Source organism: Mustela nigripes, chromosome 4 (genome assembly GCF_022355385.1).
Source record: "Mustela nigripes isolate SB6536 chromosome 4, MUSNIG.SB6536, whole genome shotgun sequence".
NCBI classification, from domain to species: domain Eukaryota; kingdom Metazoa; phylum Chordata; class Mammalia; order Carnivora; family Mustelidae; genus Mustela; species Mustela nigripes.
Genome location: NC_081560.1, coordinates 66094059 through 66116892, shown reverse-complemented (window position 1 = coordinate 66116892; position 22834 = coordinate 66094059). Strand labels below are relative to the sequence as shown.

Here is a 22834-nt window from a genome sequence, read left to right as displayed (position 1 = left end):
TGAATCACTAACTCCTTTGGTTAAGATGAGATAAAGCTCTTTAATTATTAAAGTATAATGTCTCTGAAATGTGTAATATTTCTGGACATTGTAACACAGTAACAGCCCAGTGAATAGGGTTTGTTTGGTAAGTCCACCAGTCCTCCTGCAGGGTGTTCAGCAAACAAAACCCCAGATTAGAAAGGCCTGGAGAAAGGGGAAATGACAGGTGAGACGGTTGTGGGCGGGGCATGCTACTCTTCAGGCCAGAGGGGCTGGCTGCCAGTCTGAGTAGGCGGGGAGCAGCATGAGGGCCAGGAGGGGCTGCGCTAAGCCATGTCAGCCCCACTCCCGGAGGGATGGACAAGGAATGATGGAGCCAAATGGAAGCCTGCAAACACGTGAAGCATACATTTCACCTACTTCCCAAGCTCGCGGGATGTGGCCCCTGCCAGAATGAGTTCTCAGTTGCCAAAGAATTGGAATGTGTTTCACTGGGAAGCGATATTGACCACACTTACAGAGGAGTCAGTGTCTTAGAATGCCTCCCTGGGAAGCATCAGCTCATGTGACAGGGCAAAGTAGCAAAGCGAAGGTTAGCACTGACTGTAGATGAATATTCACAATGTGGAACTAGAAGATAAACTCCCAATGTCAATCTGTCTATTCTGTCTATTCTTCATTAGCCTCATATTTTGTAAGAGCAGCTAATGGAGACTTAACTGGCCTGTCACTGTGCAGAGTCCCAGATGGGTTAATGGAGCTAATGGAACAGAGATGGGAACAGAATAATCCCCATTACCTGTGTTTCTCCTCTCTTTAGATTACCATAACTTTTTTTCATTCATTATGTACTTCTTAATGCACTTCGATTCCATGATTATTTTCTGCCTTGCTGCTGGCTTCCTGCACCTCTTATGCAGGTTAGGTCACTTTTTGAACTTTAACTAGGCTTAGCAATACCCCAGATCCTACACTTTCTTTTTAACTATGTCCTCGACCATAGATGGCCCAGTTAATCAGCTCCAAGGCCAACTCAGCACTTATTGCAAGTGAATAAAGATAAGAGATTGTACTCTCTAAACTGGACACATGCTGAACATGTTTTGCCTTCTGGAGTTTATGTGTTTAATTTAGTGTTGGCATAAGCCTCATTAGCCTCTTCCCGATTTCTATTTTTGGCCAAATAATCCAGTGAGGCAGTTCTTGGAAGAATAACATAAATTCTTTTCTCCTGGCCCTGAGTCTTACCTTGCAGGGTAATGAAGTCATCAAACAGATAAACGTGCTCACTATCTGGGTCGGTAGCAATGAGATTCATTTCTTTGTGGAACATTTCGAAGTTGGGATCGTTTCTCTTCACTACCCCAATCACAAATATTTCCACACTGATGTCACTGGCTTTCTTCACCACTTCAGTCAGATTCTTTTCATCTCGGGTATCAGTCTGCCCATCAGTGATGACCAAGGCCACCTTCTTCACACCTGGCCTTGCGGCTTCAAACATGTGGTTGGCCTCATGGAGAGCTAAGGCAGTGTAGGTGCCTTCCCCCAGGTACTGCATGTTGTCCACAGCCAGCTTGAAGTCATCCTTGTTGGAGAACTGAGTCAGATGAGCCACCTTCTCCACCTTATGGCTGTAATTGATTATGCCGATGCGGGCCATCGTGAGGTCCAGAGCAACCTGGTCGGACAGAGTCTTCACAAGACTTTTGATGATCTCAAAGTTCTCTGGCCCCACACTTTCGGAGCTGTCAATCACAAACAGTAGTTCTAGAGGAGTCTCTTTGCATTTGGGCCCACACCCTGAAAGATGAATGTTGAGATAGAAACATTGCATGAATGAATGAAAATCAGAACATCACTGATTGGTGTCGGATTGGTGTGAGAGGGGCAGCAAACCACTAGAGACCTGAACTGTAACCTTCCCTTTCTGGAAGAGTTAATAGCTAACAGCTATCCCCCTTCTGGTTTCTATATTTGACTTTTTAAGAAACAATATATTATAAAAAATACCCCCCCACACACACACAAACCCACCAAAACACTGTAGAGGATAAAATAACAAACACCTATGTGCCAATTTCTCAGATTAGGAAAAATATATTTTTAGAAGGGTCAGCATCCCAATGTGTGCCTTCCTGATTCCATGGCTCTCCCTGTCCTTAAAAGATAACCCTAGCCTCAATGTGCTCTTTGTCCTTCCAGCATTTGTACTGAATCTGAATCCGAAAGCTAACCTTCTAGTCTTCTACCATATCCTTATATGAAAACTGATATTTGCTCATTAGACTGACCATGGGGTAAATTGATGGATTGGAAATGGAATGAAATTGGAAATGGTTAATTGTGGGGAAAGGATGAGGGCCCATAACTATACAGAAGAATATACTATACATCTGCCCCAAACTCTAGTTTGTGTGCCCAGTTGCTCACAACAATGACGAAGGTGGCTCAGTGAGGCCAGCAGTCCCTCCATACTATGACATTCAGGAGAATGAGCTCAGAATGCTGGTTAATAAACAACTTTTGTGTAAGGTTTACCATTCAATGCAATCATTCAAGCTACCAGGAAATAAAACTTATCCGGGCTCCATCGGTTTATTCTTCCCTTCGTGTTGCCCAACAGCCCTCTCTGAAAAAATCATGAGGAAACTTTGTGCTATTTTTACCAGGCTTTCAGAACTCAGAAGCCACTTCTAAACTGGCCTGTCACTGTGCAGAGTCCCAGATGGGTTCTTAAAGTCCCAAGGTCTTTTGGGGGACAAGCCAGTTCAGGGGTTCCCTGTATGGAAGAACAGTGACATTTCTGCCATGGTTCTCTTATCACCATTATTCTATTAATCTCTTGCCTTTGGGCCAATCTCTTTTTTTCCCCCTCTTTCTGCTAGCTCTATTTTAAGTCTAGCAGATTTAGCCACAGAAGCATTTAGATAGAACTATGAAGCACAATGACCTCCTGACTGTGTCTTCCTTTCTTTGAAATGCACTCTAGCAATTGTGCTCAAAACTCAATTCAGAAAGACTTCTTCCTTCAGGAGAAACACAGACATTATAATCACCAGCCAGGCTGGACTCAAATGCTAGTTAGGCCCCTGTGGTCATATTTCCTTTGTTGTTTTTTTCCTTCCCAAGCTCAGGTAAATGTCACTGAATACAAATGAGCTCTGTGCTCACAAAAAGGCCTGGCTGCCCGCTGACTCTAGGGCCTGTGTCTTCACTCCTCTTAACCACCCTGGGAAGAGGACTTCTTTTTCTTAAAATCAGGATTCCCACAGCCCCTCTCTCCACATCTTTCAGTTTCCCATTGACTTTCCAAATGAGCTTCAGACTTTCTCCAGAGCGCTCTCTCATGTATCTCTGGGTGACCGCATTTATCTCAACCAACACAGAACACAGTGGCTGTGGTATTTTGAAGCGATGGTTCTTTTCTTGATGGTCAAAGCTTACCACATATTTCAAAAATAATTTTGATAATTTCTTCTCTCTGGAGGACAAAAGGAAAATGTTATTATTTATATGACCGTGATATTTTTTCCTATCATCACAAAAGCTATGTCTTATTACAATCAGGGTGGAGCCATTTGCTTTTATTCTTTGGCTGAGGAAAATAAAAGGCATGGAGGTGAAAAGGTGGCTAGAATGTATCATAACTGGAGTGTGTGTGAGTTGTGAAATGTCAGAGCTCGGACTTCCAGGGTTCACACTGCGACTCCAGCATCTATCAGCTGTGTGACCTTGGCATGAGATGACCTAATAGTATCTGTGTCTCAGGGCAGGGGTGCAGGCCAAATGAGGCTACGCACACAAAACTCTTAGGATAGGGTCCAACTCCATAAAGTACTACGTACAGAGGTGTGGGCAAGGCATGCCATCAGCTTTACCCACATTAACTCAATTTAACCCACATGCACTGAGCAACCAAGACAGGTACCAGGGCCAAAAGAGATTTCATTCCGCGCTGTATTCCCTCCTTTTCTCTACCGAGGTCTAGTTCTGCAAGTCCCCTCCCCAGGTTCCTCATACTCTCATCTCACTTCAGCACTTCCGGGAAATGCCCCGGTGCTCCTGAATGCTCCTCCCTGGTCCTGCTGTCATCAGCTCCAGCAGAGACCCGGGATGAGGCGGGCAGGGGAAGTCGATGTGCCGACGACCCTGCCCTGAGCAGCCCGTTCACAAATAACTGGGATGGGGCGCTGGAAAACAGAATTCTGTATTTGCCGAAGACAAGAAGCTGACCGGAATGATGAACATAGGAGAAGCCCAGAAAAATCTCAACGGGAAGGAGGCAAAACTAAAGAAGATCCAAGAAGATAAAAGTTAGCAGTTGCAAAAGTAAAGTTTTAAAGAAAAAAATATCCATAATGATAGAATTGGGGTAAAGGTGACATTGCTGGTGATGTGCCTTCACAGAAGCATATACAGAAAATACTCAGGGCATTTTAATTAAATCGTATTTTTTGTAAACCGAGAAAAAGCCATTGATTCCAAGTGGCTACTTAAAAAGGACTCTCTCGGGGTGCCTGGCTTAATTGGTTAAGCGTCTGCCTTCAGCTCGGGTCCTGGGATCAAGTCCCGCATTGGGCTCCTTGCTCAGTCAGGAGTTTCCTTCTTCCTCTCCCTTTGCCTCTCCTCTCTCTCTCTCTCTCTCTCGGGCATCCTCTCTCTCTCCCTAATAAAGAAATAAAATCTTTAAAAAAATTAAAATAAAAAGAACTCTCAAAACAATACAATTATATAAAAGGAGGAAGTCAACAGTCATCTTTTGGGGGAGCACCTTGTCATGTTTTCCACATTTAGAGAGGCATTTTATAAATCGGAAACTAGAATGTGTCTAGAAAGGGAAAATGTATATATTTATATATTTACATTGTGTTTTTAGAAAGGAGAAAATACTAGACACCAAGTTTATGGTTATAGTTTTTCACTTAACCCTGTATCATTCTGAATTTCCCTTGTGATTCAGTATTCTGAAAAACTTGATTACTGAAGTCGGATGCATGGCTGTTTTAAGGTTCTCGATGCATTATTGCCAAAGTGATCTTCAGAAAGATTGTAACTGACACCTCTAACAGCAGTGTATAAGAAAACCTCTTTTATTTTAGACACACAATGCTGGTTATTATTATTATGTAACGTTGCCATTTGATATCACATTGATTTAAATTATACTTATGTAATTCTTGGTGAGGCTAAATTCTATTTCACATGCACGTTTCCAAGTTGTATCCTCTTGTGCAAATTCTTTGTATGTCCTTTGTCCATTTCTTTCTATTAAGATGTTTATCTTTCATTGACTTGTTAAGAATAATTTATATATCAAAGTTGCATTTAAATTCTTTTTAATGTGCTTTTATGGTCTAACCAGGTCTAAAATGCTTTAAGTACTCACATATATCAATCTTTTCCTCCTCTTCTTTGCTTTTACTTGACTAAAATAGTTTTATTTTTCCCTCTCAAATTGTTCAATGACTACTTTGGCTATTTTTGCCAATGATGAAGGCATCAAATTTATACCTATCAAAAGATTCATAGTCTAGTAAGCAGTAGACAAATAAATACTTTTGTCAGGGCTATACTATTAGATCCGCACCAAGGAACCACGCTGGTCTGCTGGGAATTCCAGGTGCGGGAACCTGAGGGTGGGGCCGCGGTCCGGGAAGGTAGATTATGAGCAGCTTGGGGAGGACAGAAGGGGAATGGGAGGAGCATTCCAGGCAGGGCACAAATTACACAAACACAGTGTCTTACAAGTACTTGAATAAACTTAGGACACGGAAGTGGCAGAAAGAATGACAGGAAATGTGGAAGACAGATAAACTCTGGAAGGTTTTTGTGTCGTGGTGAAAAGTGTGAACTTTATCCTGGGTGGTGAGAAGAGGCATAGTCCCTAGGCCGAGAAGAGATCTGATCACACTTCTATTTTAAAAAGGTGATCATGGCTGCCAATGGAGGGGTTCGAGGTTTCTAAATAGTTCGAGGTTTCTAAATAGAGCAGAGCGTCTCAGTCTTTTGAAACCTGTGTGTCCCTGCACCTCCACTGGTTAAACATATTCCTTTCCGTGTTTATGACAAAGACGTTATGTTTTTATTCTCCATAAGCTTTGCTATGATATTAAATTAGCCTTTTCAAACTATACATCCTCCCTTTCATAGCTGTCCCTGCCTTAGAGTTGGAAGACCAGGAGAAAGAAGACTGAGGGCAGACGCTGAGAAATGCCAACATGTAAGGGACAGGTGGAGGAGCAGCCTTCTGGAAGCAGTTTGGCGTGAATTATTGTGACACTGAACTCTGTCGATGGTATTTTCTAAAAGAGTAGTTTGCTAGTCTGGAATGAATCTACAACTGACAGCCGTTTGGGGATATATTTGACCAGGGAGAGAACGTGGGTGGGGAGAGGAAAGAGGCCTTCTAAGAACAGCATTCATGGGGGAGTAGCTAGGATTTGGTCCCAGACAAGCCAACTCTGGCTACAAGGGCTCTGCTACTTGCTAACAAGGTGACTTCAGGCATATTGCTCAAAACTTTTCTGATTTAGCATGTCTTTCATGGAAGCAGAGATAATAGTACCGATTCATGGAGCTATCACATATATTAGCATGGAGTCTTGGGCAAGAGAGGGCTATGGCCTCCAGCCTGTCCTCTTCTCATTGCACCCTGTCTCTACCATTGCTACACTGCATGGGGACTGGGCCATCATTCGTGGGGTGAACAGTCCTCACCTCTGAGCTCTGTCCAGATTCCCTGAAAACAGCTGCCCCTTGCCCACCTTCTGGGGGGACCCAAGCACGCAGGCCAGTGCTGTCATTTAGGCAGGCAACCTGGGGATCCTGTGTATCTAGCGTGTAGAATACAGCAGGCATGTGCTCAGGATGCTCAGTCTCTTTGGCCCTGAGGACTCCTCACCCAGGGGAAGGAGTGAGGCAGAAGAAGCACTAAGGGTCCCGTGTGGGCGCTCTAAACCTTGAGCCCTCGGGCACCCAGCAGTACTAAGCAAGGGTGCCATGAGGTGAAGAAGCCTAACACAGAACCCGTCACAGACTAGATTCTCATTGAAGGCAAATTCGCTCTTCCTTCACTTGTCCTTCCCTGCTAGTCCCTCTTCTAGAATCTAGAAAGCCTAGGTCAGCAGAATGACATCCTCATTTCTAAGATCTCTGTCTCTGCATTAAAAATCTTCTGCTCAAGCAATAAAAGCCTAACTTGGCCCCAAACATCATCATACATCCTTTTGTCTGTTCTGGGTCCACATATCTGACTCCTATCATGGCATTTATCAAATGACAGGTGAAGATCCTTAGTTTGTCTTTCTTTCTAATGGGCTGTGAGCTCCTTGAGTCCACAGACACAGTCTCTTAATCTCTACTGCTCCCCTGTCTGTCTCAGAGCCTGACCCAGAATATGCACCCAAAAAATGTTGGCAAACTGAGTGAACAAATTAATGGATGGAAGAAGCCAGGCCCTCTCCACATGCTGGGGTAAGAGGGAGGGTATAAACCTACGGGATTGCTTCTCTGAGCATTTTACAGACACTCTCCCTGCTACTTTGGAGGAGGAATTAATGTGGATGCAGCTATTTCATATGCCACAGGCATCTGGAGGTATCTGACTTGTGGTGAGGAAGAACAAAGACGAAAAGGCAAACAGGACATTAAAAAAAAAAAAAAAAGTGTGTGTTCTGTTTGTTATATGCCCAGCTCTTATGTCTTACCTAAACTACCTGAACTCCCACCCCTGATGCCTGGATTTGCTTAGCACAGCACATAGGATCAGCATCCCCAGACCATGACCCACTGAAAAATCAAAAGGGGGAAAACGAGAAGGTTCCTATTGCTTCTCCACTCCAGGAGATGTAGTGCCCTCCAGCAAGAAAGGAAGAAATAGACTTTGCTATAGAAATTCTAGAACTTTCCCACCCTGTAAGGCTTTGTAGAGTCAGCTCTTTATTTGCAGCGGTATAGGGAACATAGGGAAAAGTTTGCCGATGACTTGCAAGTTTTGTTGAGTAAGTGAATTAGTACATTAATCTCCATTTTGTGATGGCTGTTCTCTGAGTCACTTCCTAAAGGAGCTAGTTCCAGGAAACAGAACCCTCTCCCCATTTGAAACTGTGGAAGATCATGTAAATTAGAAGTCATTTTTAAAACAGTTCACCTCCTTGTTACCCTACCAGGGGTCAGAGGGGAGTAGTCACACCCCACCCCTGGGCTGGGTGAAGGCTGCCTGGCGTTCCTCTTGTCTCAGGTTCAGATCAATTACCTCATGCATCTAAGTCAACACTGGGCTTATAGCTGTGCTTTCATTATATAGCACCTGGAACTGTGTCAAAGAATTCATATTTCTGAAGTTAAAACATGAATGCAGTAATTTTGCAAGCACCAACCCTCAATTACCCTCTAGGATGGATACTCACCGTAAGTCCTACGTCTCCCTTTGGTCCTTGTAACCCCTACTTAATGGAAGAAGAATAACAGTCAATATAGGTTGGAGCTAGTTAATGTATAAAAATTACAGTAAGATAAAAAATCACTCCTTGCCTCTCTTCCTGGAGATCCGGGCTCCCCAATTTCCCCTTTATCACCTTTCTTTCCCATAGCGCCCTGTTCTCCATGTTCTCCCTTTAGAATATAGTGAAAAGAGAAGTTTAGAATGTAAATATTGAGGCCAAAGAAGAAAAACCTCTAAAATTTAGTTCATTTGCCAGTGGTTTCTTTTGAAGACCTGTGGTTCTGGTTGATAAAAATATACTACAGGGAAAAAATCATTATATTTACCTTCCCCCTGCAGTTACCATAATCTAATTCATGACGAACCAGAGATCTCCAGATGAGGAGATCTTGAGATATGATAAGAACAGCTCACTGCTTTCAGGAAGTGCCACTATATTATATTTATCATTATATTTACCTTCCCCCCGTAGTTACCATAATCTAATTCATGACGAATCAGAGATCTCCAGATGAGGAGACCTTGAGATATGATAAGAACAGCTCACTGCTTTCAGGAAGTGCCACTATTATAACATTTTATAGCAGAGTTCTCTGGTGTCTTCTACATGGTATGTTGTAAGGATTCATTCCTTTAGCAGCTGGCTTTCAAGGATGAAGAAAACAAGATTTATAAAGTAAGCATGTTTCTAGTTAGGAAAGGAAATCCATAAGGATTTGCTTCTAAATGGATTTTTTCCTCCGAAAGCTATAAGGATGAATGACCAGTATGAGAGCTCTTCCAAAGCTCACAAAAAGCTATTGAAAACCTAAACCCAAGCATTTTTCTAAGGTCTTAAAATAACTTACCTTCTGTCCAGGGAGGCCATGGCCTGTCATGCCCTTTGGCCCTGGAAAGCCTTGAGGTCCTTGCTCCCCCTACACAATACAAAAAAGGGATCAGCCCCATTAATTTCCCAAGATAACTCAGAAAATTCTTTGATCAGATATATACTTGTGGTTCCAAAACTGTACTGTAGCATTATCTAAATTTTGGGGGAAATGTATATGTCAGATGGGCTAGATGCTTTGCTAGTAAAAGTTGAACTTCTGAGTCTGGGGTAGAAGTGAAGGAGCTGGTTTAAGCATTTGCCTATTTCTATGGTATAATTACTCCCACCTTGGCCAATTTTCAAACTATGAACATTATGTCAACTGGTTCACAAATGACAACTAGCTGTTATTTCAGTTCTGATATTAATGGTGATTTTTATAATCTCCTCTACATTTTTCTATATTTTTTTGATATACTAAAAGCATGTGTTGTCTTAATAATGGAGGAAAAGAGGATATAACAGCATCTCTCCCCAATGAATGCCAAGGAGCTGTTTATATAATTATCATATACTGTTAGTTCCAGCCCTGATAATTAGTACCATGAATCTATTGATTTAGTAATTCCCTAATTCAGAAAATAAAAATGTTTTTCATTGTATTGTTTTTAACTGCTCCCTCCCTTACCTTAACTTTTTCTCCTGCTCCCCAACCCCCAAAACCGAAATAGCTTGAAACAGAAATAATCCCTGTTGGGTATGCAAAGTCATCGTTCTGATGCTACTTAACTCTAAGTCATTGTTAGCAATAAGTCTATGACAAAGGTTTGTGGGACCATGAGCTGCTGAGACTTCATTTGTTTACCTTGAACATCTTTCTCAAAGGGACCCTGACCACACCTACTAGATTCACTGGTATGCTTAATGAAAACCTCAGACACTGAAATGAGAATTCAGGATGGGGGTTGGCGTAAAATATTCCTTTTGCCATAGGCCTGCTAGGGCTTGAGAACCACTATTCCAGAAGGGAGGATGGGCTTTAGAAGGGAGTCTTGAGGGAGTCACAGAGGCTTGCTTGGAGACCACTGTAACTTTGAGTATCAGCATTCCTTGACCCTCCCCCTTCCTAGCTCACTGGCTTTCAAACTTTAAAAAAATCAACAAAACGCTTTCTTTTTCAAAGTATTATAATAAAATATTTCAGACACATAAAATGTATACTATAAAAGGCAAACATTCACCTATATTTAAAAATGAAATTCAGGGGTGCAGATACCCCTGAAACCCCTGATGTACCCAATCCCCTTCACCTAAGAAGGGGAAATCTCTTTCTGAAATTGACATGCATCATACCCCATATCTATGTTTTTATGTTTTAACTACATATATATAATCTAAGATCATGGACAATATTTAATAGTTTAAACCTCAAGTAAGTGATATATCTCTGCATCCAACTTGTATTTGAAATCTCAGCATTATCTATTTGAATGATCTGGGTACCTATACATAGTTTTAGTTTGTTAATTTTCTCTGCTGTACAGTACGCTATTAAATAACTAGACAATTTATTCATTATCCTAGTGATGGACATTTAGGTTGTTTCCAGTATTTCCCAATTACAAATAATGCTTCAGTGAAGACTGTTACATATCTTTGCACACTTGCATACCTCCCTAGGGGGGAACATTTCCTTAAAACAAATCTTACACAGATGGGTACAACATAGGATGAATATAATTGGAGACTCTTGTTGAAATGAAGTGTTCAGCTCTTGCTGGACCCATCACTAGCTCCTCTCAGTACGCTGACTCGGCTGAACTTTTAGGTACTTAATCATCTCTGCCATGTTGTACTTCTAAATGGAAGGCAGGTATGGGGTTACAGTTTTGCCTCCTCAATTCGGCTCAGACCAAGTTTCTTACAAAGATCAGATTGCTGAGAACTCATTTGTAGACGGTCTTTTTCACCTTGGTGACTCTTGAGGCAGGCACAGTGCCATGGCATAGTGGTCCCACGGTGAGGGTTTCTGCAGCATTGTGCATGGATGTCTCAGGCCCATCTGAGGAGGCTCACTGCCGTTAAAGTACCCCCTCTGTTATTTGCCTCAATGATAATGGGAGATAGGCAGGGATCAGTGGTCTTCCCTATTCAGTTCACAGTCAAGAGAGAATAGTTTTTTCCCACCAGGAAACATGGTGGTACAGAGAGCCCCAGAACTCTGGATAGGGATTGGTGCCTGTGGAATATGCCAGAGATGGTACATCAACGTGCAGCTTGTGCAAGCTAGATATTCAAGCAGGAGAACGGGGAGGAGACAAAAACCTGTTCTATTTCCAAAGATGGCCCAGCTAACATGGCTGTGAAGAGAAACAGACAAGAATACATGAAACACAGATCAATCCCATTACAGTTGCTGAACACTGTGCTCTGAGAGTGGATATGCGGCCTCATCGAGAAAATAAAGGCTAGAGGGGTCTGTCTACATACAGACTGGGTGGTCAGCTCCCAGAGTTGTATGGAGGATGGTGGTGAGAAACCTGCCTGAGAATCAGCCGTTCTCTATTCTAATTAAAAAGAAAATAAAAACCAAAAACTATAAGAAAGATATCCTCTTAAGAAAGATGTGTCCGTAAATGACATCTTGGCATAAATTCGTTTTCTGAGGTTTTTGTTTTGTTTTGTTTACAGAGGCGAAGTAGGACATCTTTATTGGACCTGGTTGAAAGGTGGTGCGAGGTTGTCAGGGAGATCCTTGAGATGCCTGGGACCTGAGTTTGGGGGGTAGGGGTGCTGTCAGGATGTTTCGAAGCCAAGTGGAAGGGGATTAAAGGTTCAGGAGGGAGCACTAGGAGCGGCTGTATAACTGGCTTTGTCCCCACCTGCAGGACCTGGGGTGTGATGGGGAATGGTCCCTGAGAACCATACCCTCAGACAAAGTAGGTCCAGAAAGAACTTGATACCTTTCTGACAATTACCCAGAATAATTATTTCTTTTACATGCCCTGCAATGGCTAATATAGATGTCCAATAAATGTTTGTGACTAACTAGCTTCCTTTAAGAAATTACACAATTTCCTAGCAAACTTAAAAGCTACTGCAGCTTCAATGCTATGTCCTGAGGGGAAAACCTCCAAGTAGCCACTCGGCAGGTTAGGATCATCTCCAGGGTCAGGAATTTATTTGGCACCACTTCACATTATAGACATTTTCTATAATTGTACCACATGTAGCTATTCTAGGCAGCTGTGTTTCCCTATACAAAAGCCCTTTTTTTTTTCCTCTTTAATTGTCAGCTTCCCTTCAAAATACTTGGAAGTCTTCCTCTAACTTTCAGAGTGCGCTACTAGGCTAATAGCAAGCAAACCCCTTAATTTGGCAGAGCCGAGTGCTAGCCCATCATACTCTTCCTTACAAGTCTCAGGAAGATGAGATGCAATTATTTCAACCTGGATCAGAAGCTGCTACAGGAAAGAACGTGTCTATCTGAAGGTATAATTAAATCCACATTTCAAGCCCAGCTTCTCCACCACTCTATCTCCCCCTTAGATCCCTCCTGCTGCAGATGTGATCATTTTCATTTTCCAGATAATTCTGGTACAGTAAAGAAAGAAATCAAATTCATGATTCATGATGATCCCAAACTATAAAGTGAACTTCTCTATTCCCTTTAGGGTGTAGAAACTTTTTAGGCTGCTTTTGCTCTTAAATCTACAACCAAAATATGGTAAATCAAGGGAAGTCCAGCTTTTTTTTTTTTTTTTTGAGTGCATCATAGAACTGTGGCTGTGGGGCAACCCTGTGATTCAAAATCTAAGGAAACAGAGGATCCTCTAAGGAGAGACAGGACATTGGCACATATATGCTGGAAACACCAATGTCATACAAGCTGGAAGAATTCAGCTAAAATTCTTGATCAGTTGTTAAAGGCTGAGTGTGTGCTCTTGGGAGAGGACAGGACCCCTGGAAGCTTCAGACACAGAGGAATTTATACTCACTCACAGACTCTTTGGGGACCTCACCAATGCTTATAAGAAAGGCTGGGGACAAGGTGAGTCCCAAAGCTTCCCTAACAGTTCAGGCCCCGGGGAGGGACGCGGTGGACCCCAGCGAAAGGCACAAAGCCTCCTATATGACAAAAGTCTTAAGCTGCCAGAGAGGTATAGCTAGCACTGTCACCTTTAGGGCAAAGATGACCCATGGGAGCTGGGGAAAGGAAACAGAATAAACTTGCAGGCATGGATCCCAAACCATTAGAGATGTCCCACTACTCGGGAAACGAGATGTTCACTCCTGGGAAAGGGTCAGGAAAACTTCCTTAGCCCAGACCAGTAGAGGCCTCCTATTTATTTGCTGGAACTCATAACACTGTACATTTAAAAGAGTGAATTTTGCTGTATATAAATAATCTTTGACTAAAGAATAAAATAAGTATTTTAGAAAACACAACAAATAAATAGAATGGCAAAATGAATAGGGTCTGTAGAGTAAACAGTAGTATAGCAATGATAATTTTCTGATGCTGATAATTTTATGGTGTCATGTAAGAGAATACAAATGTTGATAAATTTTGAAAGTGGGGAGTACAGGATTACTGAAGCAGGCCTTCAAATGAAAAGCAACTCAAAGGAAGAAGCTGGTGTTATATTAAGATGTTGAGTTCATGGGTAAATGGCAGAGTCAGCAAGACACGGGGACCTGCCTGAATAGTTACCTAAGTATTTGACTTCAAATCCAGGAACCAACCTGTATTGAAAGGAATTCTTTTCTTAGGCTTCACGGACACAGCTAATTCACTTTGGAAGGAAAATGGCATTTTGCTCGTGGCCTATGGAGTGCATATAATTGTCCATGCAGATGGAAGGTGCTTACCCAGAGACCCCTAGAACAACGCAGTGGTCTGGCATTGGCGCCTAGCCCCTTCCTCCTGAATCCCTTTCGTCACATTCTCCTGTTATAACTAGCAACTGTCTTTGATGGTGTGCCCTTGTGTGAAGGACTGAGCCAGGTAATGAGAGAGCTAGACATACTTTAAGGAAATTGCTAGAATAACCTGGGGGCAAGTATATAAATGATAAAATCCAGGCTTTTGCAAACCTTCCCCAACTCCTCAGATTATATTTGATTTCACACCCAATAATTCTCTCCAAAGAGAGAGTATAGACTCTCTTGCTTTCAACAATAATTTCAACAATAATTCTCTCCAAAGAGAGAGTATGGACTCTCTTGATCTCGAAGGCTCTGCTGATTCTGTCCTCAATTCTGTCTTGGCACAGAGTAGAAGCCAGGCAGTTTCTCCATCTCTAGCCTGAAAATCAGGAGCCTCCAGTTTCTTAAAATCCTTTCCTTTGTGGAATTGAATTCCTCTAATTTAATGTCCCATTCTGACATGCCTTCTCTAACATGGCTAGGGCCGCATAATTAATGCTCTTTCAGTAAAGCAGCCCATTCGGCTGGGAGTAGAATCAATGTGTAAGGTATGTGTTAGCACGAGAGCCTTCCTCTGGAGTGCAGCCCAGGCTCACTTGGTACCTGGCCAGGATATGGGCCTAATGGGCTTAAGTGGAACAAGGTGGCTTCATTATACTTGATTTTCATTCCCATGGTGATCTAGTCCCATTGTGCCCAGTGAGAGGTGGAGAAATGGTTTACTTTTTACAGATGCAGGGACGGATTTTGAGTCTGTTCCTAAAAATGGTTTGAAACCTGCAAGGACAAACACTGCATGATTGCACAACATGAGCTGACCCAATGGTCCCAGTCGCGGAGAGTAGAATAGTAGTTGCCAGGGGCGAGGACGAAGGTGAGAACGGGCTGTCGTTTCATGGACGTAAAAGTTTCAGTTATGCAAGATGAGTAGGTTCTAAAGATGGACTGCACAACGTAATGCCAACAGTTAACAATACTGTACCGTGCAGGCAGAAATTTGTTAAGTAGGCAGATCTCATGCTAAGTATTCTTACCACAATCAAAATTAAAACAATAGCTGAAAATAATGAATTTTTTTTCAAAAAATGGGAAGGACAAAGATATCCAAGTATATATATATATTTTTTTTTAAAAGATTTTATTTATTTACTTGAGAGAGAGACAGTGAGAGAGAGCATGAACGAGGAGAAGGTCAGAGAGAGAAGCAGACTCCCCATGGAGCTGGGAGTCCAATGCGGGACTCTATCCCCGGACTCCAGGATCATGACCTGAGCCGAAGGCAGTCGTCCAACCAACTGAGCCACCCAGGCGTCCCCCAAGTACATTTTTAAGTAAAATAAAGAAAATTACATTAATTTAAAAGAGATAAAGTCTGAATTCTTTTCTTTTTTAAAAAGTAACAAAGTTTCTTGAATTTGCTACAGGGCCATTGGGAAACATATGAGAGAGGTACAAAGCTTCCATCCTTGGAGTGTCCAAGCAGGGTGTGAATGGCCAGATGCCCTTTAGAATGTTGTAGAATAGATTCTTGTTTGAGATGGGGGAAGAATTAGTAGAAGCCTCTTCTAGTTTAAAAAAATCACAGGCATGTCTCTAGCACCTGCTTTCTCTTTGACATCATGAATATTGCCCTATTTACTACATCTTTTCCATCAGCATACAGTGTATATACATACATACATACATACATATATATATACATACAATCTCTCCCATCTTTAAAAAAAACTTCCTTAAGACACCTGAGTGGCACAGTTGTTAAGTGTCCAACTCCTGGTTTCAGCTCAGGTCGTCACCTCAGGGTCATGAGATCTAGCCCCGTGTGAGCAGAGTCTGCTTAAGTTTTTCTCTCTCTCTTCCTCTTCTCCTCCCCCCTCAAATATTTATTTATTTATTTATTTGTCAGAGAGAGAAAGTGCACAAACAGGAGGTGTGGCAGGCAGAGGGAGAGAGAGAAGCAGACACCCCACTGAGCAGGGAGCCTGATGCCAGGACTCAATCCCAGGACCCAGAGATCATCAACTGAGCTGAAGGCAGATGCTTTACAGACTGAGCCAGTGCCCTTTTTCTCTCAAATAAATAAATAATTCTTTAGAAACTTCCTTAATCACACATATCACTCTCCTACTCCATCTCAAGGGACATTATTTTCAAAGTCTTGCTGATGTGCTCTATCTTCCTTTACTTTCTTACCATTGTCTCATTTTTATGCTTTTTAATTTTAATTCAAACTACAGAAAAATTACAATAATAATACAAAGAAATCCCATATTCCCTTCACCCCAACTCATCAATAGTTAAGATTTTTCCCATGTTTTACTCTATGAGTATGGGGTGTGTGTGTGTGTATGTGTGTGTGTGTGTGTGTGTGTGTACACATGGCTCTTGTCAAGGTTACTAATGACTTCTGTGTTGTCAAATCTAATGACCACTTTTCACCTCTCAAATAATCAGCAGCGTTGAAACTAGATGACCATGTGCTCCTTGAGATACTTCCTCACTTGGCTTCCAGGACCTACTTCCTCTTGGTTCTCTGCCTACCACTTCGCAGTCTCCTTTGCTGTGTCCTCTTCATCATACAAACCACCAAGGGCTCGAGGGCCCATGCCCACTCCTTGGATCTCTTTTCTTCTCTATCTCTCTATATTCACTCCCCACATATTCCCATTCATGCTCAAGACTTCACTATCAATAGACTGATAAACCAAATTTATATCTCCTGTGTTGATGATCTCTCCTCTGAACTCTAGATTTCTATTCCCAGATAACTACCTAACAGCTCCACTAAAGATTTAGCTCCACATGTTCAAATTTCAATTTCAGATTATGTGAATTGATTTCCTCCATACTTAGTCATCCCCATTTTCTTATAGTCTCTCCCAGCTCAGAAAATGGCAAGCCTATCCTTTCGGTGGCTCAGGTCAAAAATCTTAGTCATCCTTGACTCCTTTATCTTATACCCTACATCTATGCAAGAATCCAACCACCCCTTCCCATTTCTACCATTACCATGTTCAACTGAACCACCACTAGCCCTTATGTGCACTTTGGCGATATCTTCCTATCTCAACTCTTTGTCATTGTACCCCCACAGTCTATATGCTGCTGGAAATGTCCTTTTAAAACATGACTTATATCAGGTTGCTCCACTATGCAAATATAATCTCGTTCATGACCCACTCTAGTCTGGTCATTCTGTCACTGATGCTCCTTGAGTGTGTCAGGCCTGGATTCTTATTACAAATCCCTAATTAAGTGCTCAATTCCTCCTACCCACTGCCTAAGCTTCTATCCCACTTATTTTTTTAACACTTATTTATTTATTTTAGAGAGAGAGCGTGTAAGCAGGAGGAGGGAGAGTGGGAGAGAATCATCAAGTAGATGTCCCACTGAGCATGGTGCCCAAAGGAGGGCTTGATCCAGGAACCAAGATCATGACCCAAGCCAAAATCAAGAGTTGGTCATTTAACTGACTGAGCCACCCAGGTGCATCCTACCCCACTTTTTAACATGGAGAACTAAATGTCATGGGCTAGGAATGCAGAGTGAAGAAGGACAAAGGACATGGCCCCAAAAAAGTGTTTTTGACAAAATAAGCAAAAACGGGTGGTAAAGAGATTCTCCCAGTGGGAGACATATTGCCCTGAGCCCTCTGTTCCTTTCATTCATACTTGAGAATCTACTATCAATACAGCTGGATAATCTGGAGAACTGTTTGTTTTCCACATTGGCAGACATTATTAAGATTTATTTCCAGGGATTCCTGGGGCCTGGCTGGCTCAGTCAGTTAAGAGACTGCCTTTGGCTCAGGTCAGGATCCCAGGGTCCTGGGATCGAATCCCCATTGGGCTCCTTGCTCAGTGGGGAGCCCGCTTCTCCCTCTACCTCTGCCTGCCACTCTGCCTGCTTGTGCTCTCTCTCTCTGACAAATAAAATAAATAAAATCTAAAAAAAAAGATTTACTTCCAGTGTATGATATCATCAACAAAGTAAATAGAGTTAACCCTGAGGTATTTTGCTGCTTCTTTTCAAGTGTGGTTGCAATGCCATTATCTCATACAATAAGAAGTGGTAAATTATAAATATATTTATTCTATGGCTCAGAAGGAATGAGCTCATTTTGGTGTGTAAGGGAAGGCTTCTGGGAGAAGTGCTACCTAATGTGAACCTTGAAATGGAAATAAGAGTGAGCCTCCTTCTCTGATGGTTAGTAATGTCCAGCACCTTTTCCTCTACCCGCTAGCTGTTCATATATGTTCTTTGGGAAAATGTCCATTCAGGACTTTTGTTTATTGTTTAATTCCATTATTTGTTTTTTTCTTTGCTATTGAATTGTATAAGTTCTTTTTATATTTATAATATTAACCACTTATCAAATGTATGGTTTGCAATTTTTTTTAGTTCTGTAGGATGTCCTTGCATCTTGTTGATAATTTCTTTACCTCTGAAAATCAATACATTTTCAGATTTATTTATTATTGTTTAGTCAATGGTAATTTTTTTACTCAGTTCTTAATTTTAATTCCAGTATAGTTAACCTACAGTGTTCTATTAGTTTCAGGTATACAATAAAATGATTCAGCAATTCTACACATTACTCAGTGTTTATCGGGGAAATGCAAATAAAAACCACAATAAGATATCACCTCACCTTGGTTAGAAAGCTATCATCAGAAAGAGAAGAGATAACAAATCCTGGCAAGGAGCTAGAGCAAAGGGACACCTCAACCATTGTCGGTAGGACTGCAGATTGGTACAGTCACTATGAAAAGCAGTATGGAGTTTCCTTTAAAAATTAAAAAATACAATTACATGATGTAGAAATTCTAATTCTAGGAACATATCCATAGAAAACAAAATGTCAAAGAGATATGTGCACTCCATGTTCATGGAGGCATTATTTTTAACAGGCAAGACAGAAAACTTGAACACCTACCAACTGATAAATGAATAAGGAAGTTGTGTTATATACATGGGTACATGGGAATATTAATCAGCCATAAAAAAGGAAATCCTGCCATTTGTGACAACAGTGATGGATTTGGAGGGCACTGTGCTAAGTGAAATAATTCAGAAAGAGAAAAAAAAGTACTGTATTTTTTTTTTCATTTATATGGAACCTTCAAAAAAATAGAAGAAAAGAAAAAAAAAACTCATGGAAAAAGAAAGCCTATTTGTGGTTACCAGAGGCAAGGAGTAAAGGTAGGGAGAGTGAATAAATGTGGTCAAAAGGTATAAAGATCCAGCTGTAAGAGAGATAAGAATCAGGGATATAATGTACAACATGATCACAGTTAATACTGCTTTATGATATATTTGAAAGGTGTTAAGAGAGTAAATCCTGGGCACCTGGGTGGCTCAGTGGGTTAAGCCGCTGCCTTCAGCTCAGGTCATGATCTCAGAGTCCTGGGATCGAGTCCCGCATCGGGCTCTCTGCTCAGCAGAGAGCCTGCTTCCCTCTCTCTCTGCCTGCCTCTCCATCTACTTGTGATTTCTCTCTGTCAAATAAATAAATAAAATCTTAAAAAAAAAAAAGAGAGAGAGTAAATCCTTAGCATTCTCATCAAAAGGGATAATCTTTTATGTCTTTTTAATTTACTTTATATTTTTTTTATCTATATGAGATATGGGTTTTAACTACGGTAATTGCAGTAATCATGTATGTAGGTAAAGTCATTATGCTGTATATTTTCAACATTTAAAAAAAAAAAAAAAAAAAGCAAGAGCTTCTTTAAGTAGGTAGGGAGTGAAAGGGATCTCTCCAGGAAGAGAGAGAGCATACACAGAAGCACTGGGGCCAGGGTACACAGGAACTGAAAGACTTTCAGAACTGAGGGGTTGAGAAGACTTAAGATTGGATGCCCAGTTTATATAGTCTTGCTAACTTATTATTATTATTATTATTATTTTTCAGTCTTTCTAACTTTTGAAGCTATGTCTTTAGGTATACACTAAAAACTTTTTGGATTTATTTTCTTGATATATAATTATGTGAAGAACAGGGGTGCCTGGGTGGCTCAGTTGGTTAAATGTCTGTCTTCAGTTCAGGTCATGATCCCAAGGTCCTGGGATGAAGCCCTGCATGTGCTCCCTGCTCAGTGGAGAGTCTGCTTCTCTCTCTCTCTGCCCTTCCCCTGCCTATGCACTCTCTCTCTCTCTCTCTCTCTCTTTTGCCCTCAAATAAATAAAATCTTTTAAAATAGTAAAATTACAGAATGTTTATAGAAATTCTTTATAGAAAAATTATATATATATAGTAAAATAGTGTATATATAGTAAAATTATAGAATCTTTATAGAAAAAATTATAGATCTTTACTATGGATGAGGGTTTTGTTTATTAAGAAGTATATTCTAGAATGATTTCTAATAGCCAATAGGAGACAGAAGCCTCTTTTACTGGAATTTGGCAGAGAAGTCAGGCAACAAGTGGTATTTCTGTCACATCCAAGACCTAAACCTCATAATTTCACCACTCATGTTTTCAGCAGATGGTTATCATAGACTGAGGAGAAAGAAAAAAAGGGAAGGGAGAAAGTCAAAAGCAAGAGGAAAATTCCACCTTTGTTTTTTCTAGAAGTGTAATGAAAACACGTCTCTAGGGTTAAGATTCCTTATATTTGCACACAGGCCAGATATAAAATACAGTTCAGTTTGGTTCAGTAGCTTGAACTCAGTTGGTAGATCTGCAACCTGATTTATGTGTGTGGCATCAATTGTGCCAGAATGTTTCTTGTTACATGTTTCTACTTTCAGATACAGGCAACTAGATATAAATCCTTTCCAAGGAAGTTAAATTTATGTGAACTAGATTATAAAACCCAAATTTTCAAATATCATTTGTAATTGCCTGGATTCCTAAATTGGCTCCTTAGTTCAGTCTTGGTCCTCAGACAGTCTATTCTCAGCCTACCAGTCGCAGTCATTCTTTTGCAAAATAAGTCAGACCAAATAATAGTGTTGGCTGGAACCCAGAAACAACTCCCAAGACTCTGAATAAGAGTCAAAGTCCTTACAAGGGCCTACCTGGCTAGATATGAATTGGTCCCACTCCAGCCCTCCTGTTGTTACCTTCCTGACATCACCTCCAGTCACACAGGTCCTTTCACTCTTCTTTTGAATCTGCCTGGCACCTTCCCACAAGAACAGGGCCTTTGCACAAGCTATTCTCTTTGCCTGGGATGCTTTTTCCTCAGAAATCCTCAAGAGCCCCTCCTTCACCTCCTTCAGATCTTTGTCCAAATGTCACCTTCTCATGACTTCATCCCATTTAAAACTTCATCACATCCCACCTACCCTGCTCTCCCTTTCTTTGCCATGTCAGTTTCATCTTCAAACATACTATATAACTTATTTATTGTATTTATTGGCAATAGAATGAAATTTCCATGAGTCAAGAATCTTTGTCTCTTTTGCTTATGATACGCCCCAACCACCTAGAACAGAGTCTGGCATATTTAGACATGCTTAATAGATTTTTATTGAATGAACTGTGAAAATAAAATTTTGTATAACTAGCTAGGACTAAATATTGGAGTTAATATCTTTAAGTTTGAGCAGAAAGAACATCTGATTTTAAAACTTAGATGCAGAATAAAAAGAGATCCTATTTGAAGGACATGTTAGTGTTACTCATCTCACAATCCTGGCAAAGAGTGTGTGTGCACTATTATTTAAGTATATGTGTAGCATATATTTTCTGTGTAGCAGGAAAACACAGCAAACGTGTTAACTTCACAAAATTACCTCAGCAAGGTGTTTTAAGAGGAAAGGACAGACTGAGGTCTCTGGAAGATTTATTTCTTTCTAAAATTGGCATAATAAATCACAGCGGGAACTACTGACTCATCAGATTTCACTTTTCAAAACCGACAGACGCCAACTGGAGAATTTTCAGAAGGCCAGTATTCTAATAACTTAAAAATCTATTTTCTCCTTTGCAATATAAGAGCTACTATTTAAAGGCATAATTGCATATGTCCAATAAATAGTTTTCCAAAAAAGCTCACTGTCCTTATACTGATGAATAGGAATTGATAATGAATGTATTAGTATTCTTGAAATGTCATCGCTATGACTATGAGCTCATAGGAAAATCTGTCCATTTTCAAGGCTAAAACTTCCTGGTAAAAATTACTTCCTGGTAAAGTTGTGAAAATGTAACAACTGGATGGCACTGGGTCCTTCGTTTATTTCTGACTTGATTATTATCTTAAGAGGATCATGGGAGGGGTGCCTGGGTGGCTCAGTGGGTTAAAGCCTCTGCCTTTGGCTCAGGTCATGATTTCAGGGTTCTGGGATGGAGCCCTGCATCAGGCTCTCTGCTCAGCGGTGATCCTGCTTCCTCCTCTCTCTCTCTGCCTGCCTCTCTGCCTACTTGTGATCTCTGTCTGTCAAATAAATAAATAAAATCTTAAAAAAAAAAAAGAGGACCATGGGAAATGTAATGATATTGCCAAGATTGTCTGGTCTGGTGACAGGTAATGATGAATTAAATTTCCTCCTCTTTATCTCCTTAATATATTAGTCAGGGTCTTTAAAGTAGAACCTAGATCAGATCAATCAAGAATTACTGAACATATACTCTGATTACCCACTAGGCAGAACCCACTGAGCATACAGAAGAACCACCAGATACAACACCTCAGGTTCCTTCGTATCAAACAA

At 41.0% G+C, this 22834-nt stretch overlaps 1 protein-coding gene across 1 annotated transcript in view; it reads right to left on the bottom strand.

Annotated features, from left to right (window-relative positions):
- COL28A1 (collagen type XXVIII alpha 1 chain) overlaps positions 1–22834 on the bottom strand; it is a 153997-nt gene that overhangs the window by 20868 nt on the left and 110295 nt on the right. Inside the window, exons 27-31 of the mRNA XM_059397539.1 lie at positions 9277–9345; positions 8518–8598; positions 8394–8429; positions 3430–3466; positions 1231–1785 (exon numbers count right to left, since the gene is read on the bottom strand). Of these exons, the coding sequence (XP_059253522.1) occupies positions 1231–1785; positions 3430–3466; positions 8394–8429; positions 8518–8598; positions 9277–9345 (778 nt within the window). The remainder of the gene's footprint in view (positions 1–1230; positions 1786–3429; positions 3467–8393; positions 8430–8517; positions 8599–9276; positions 9346–22834) is intronic.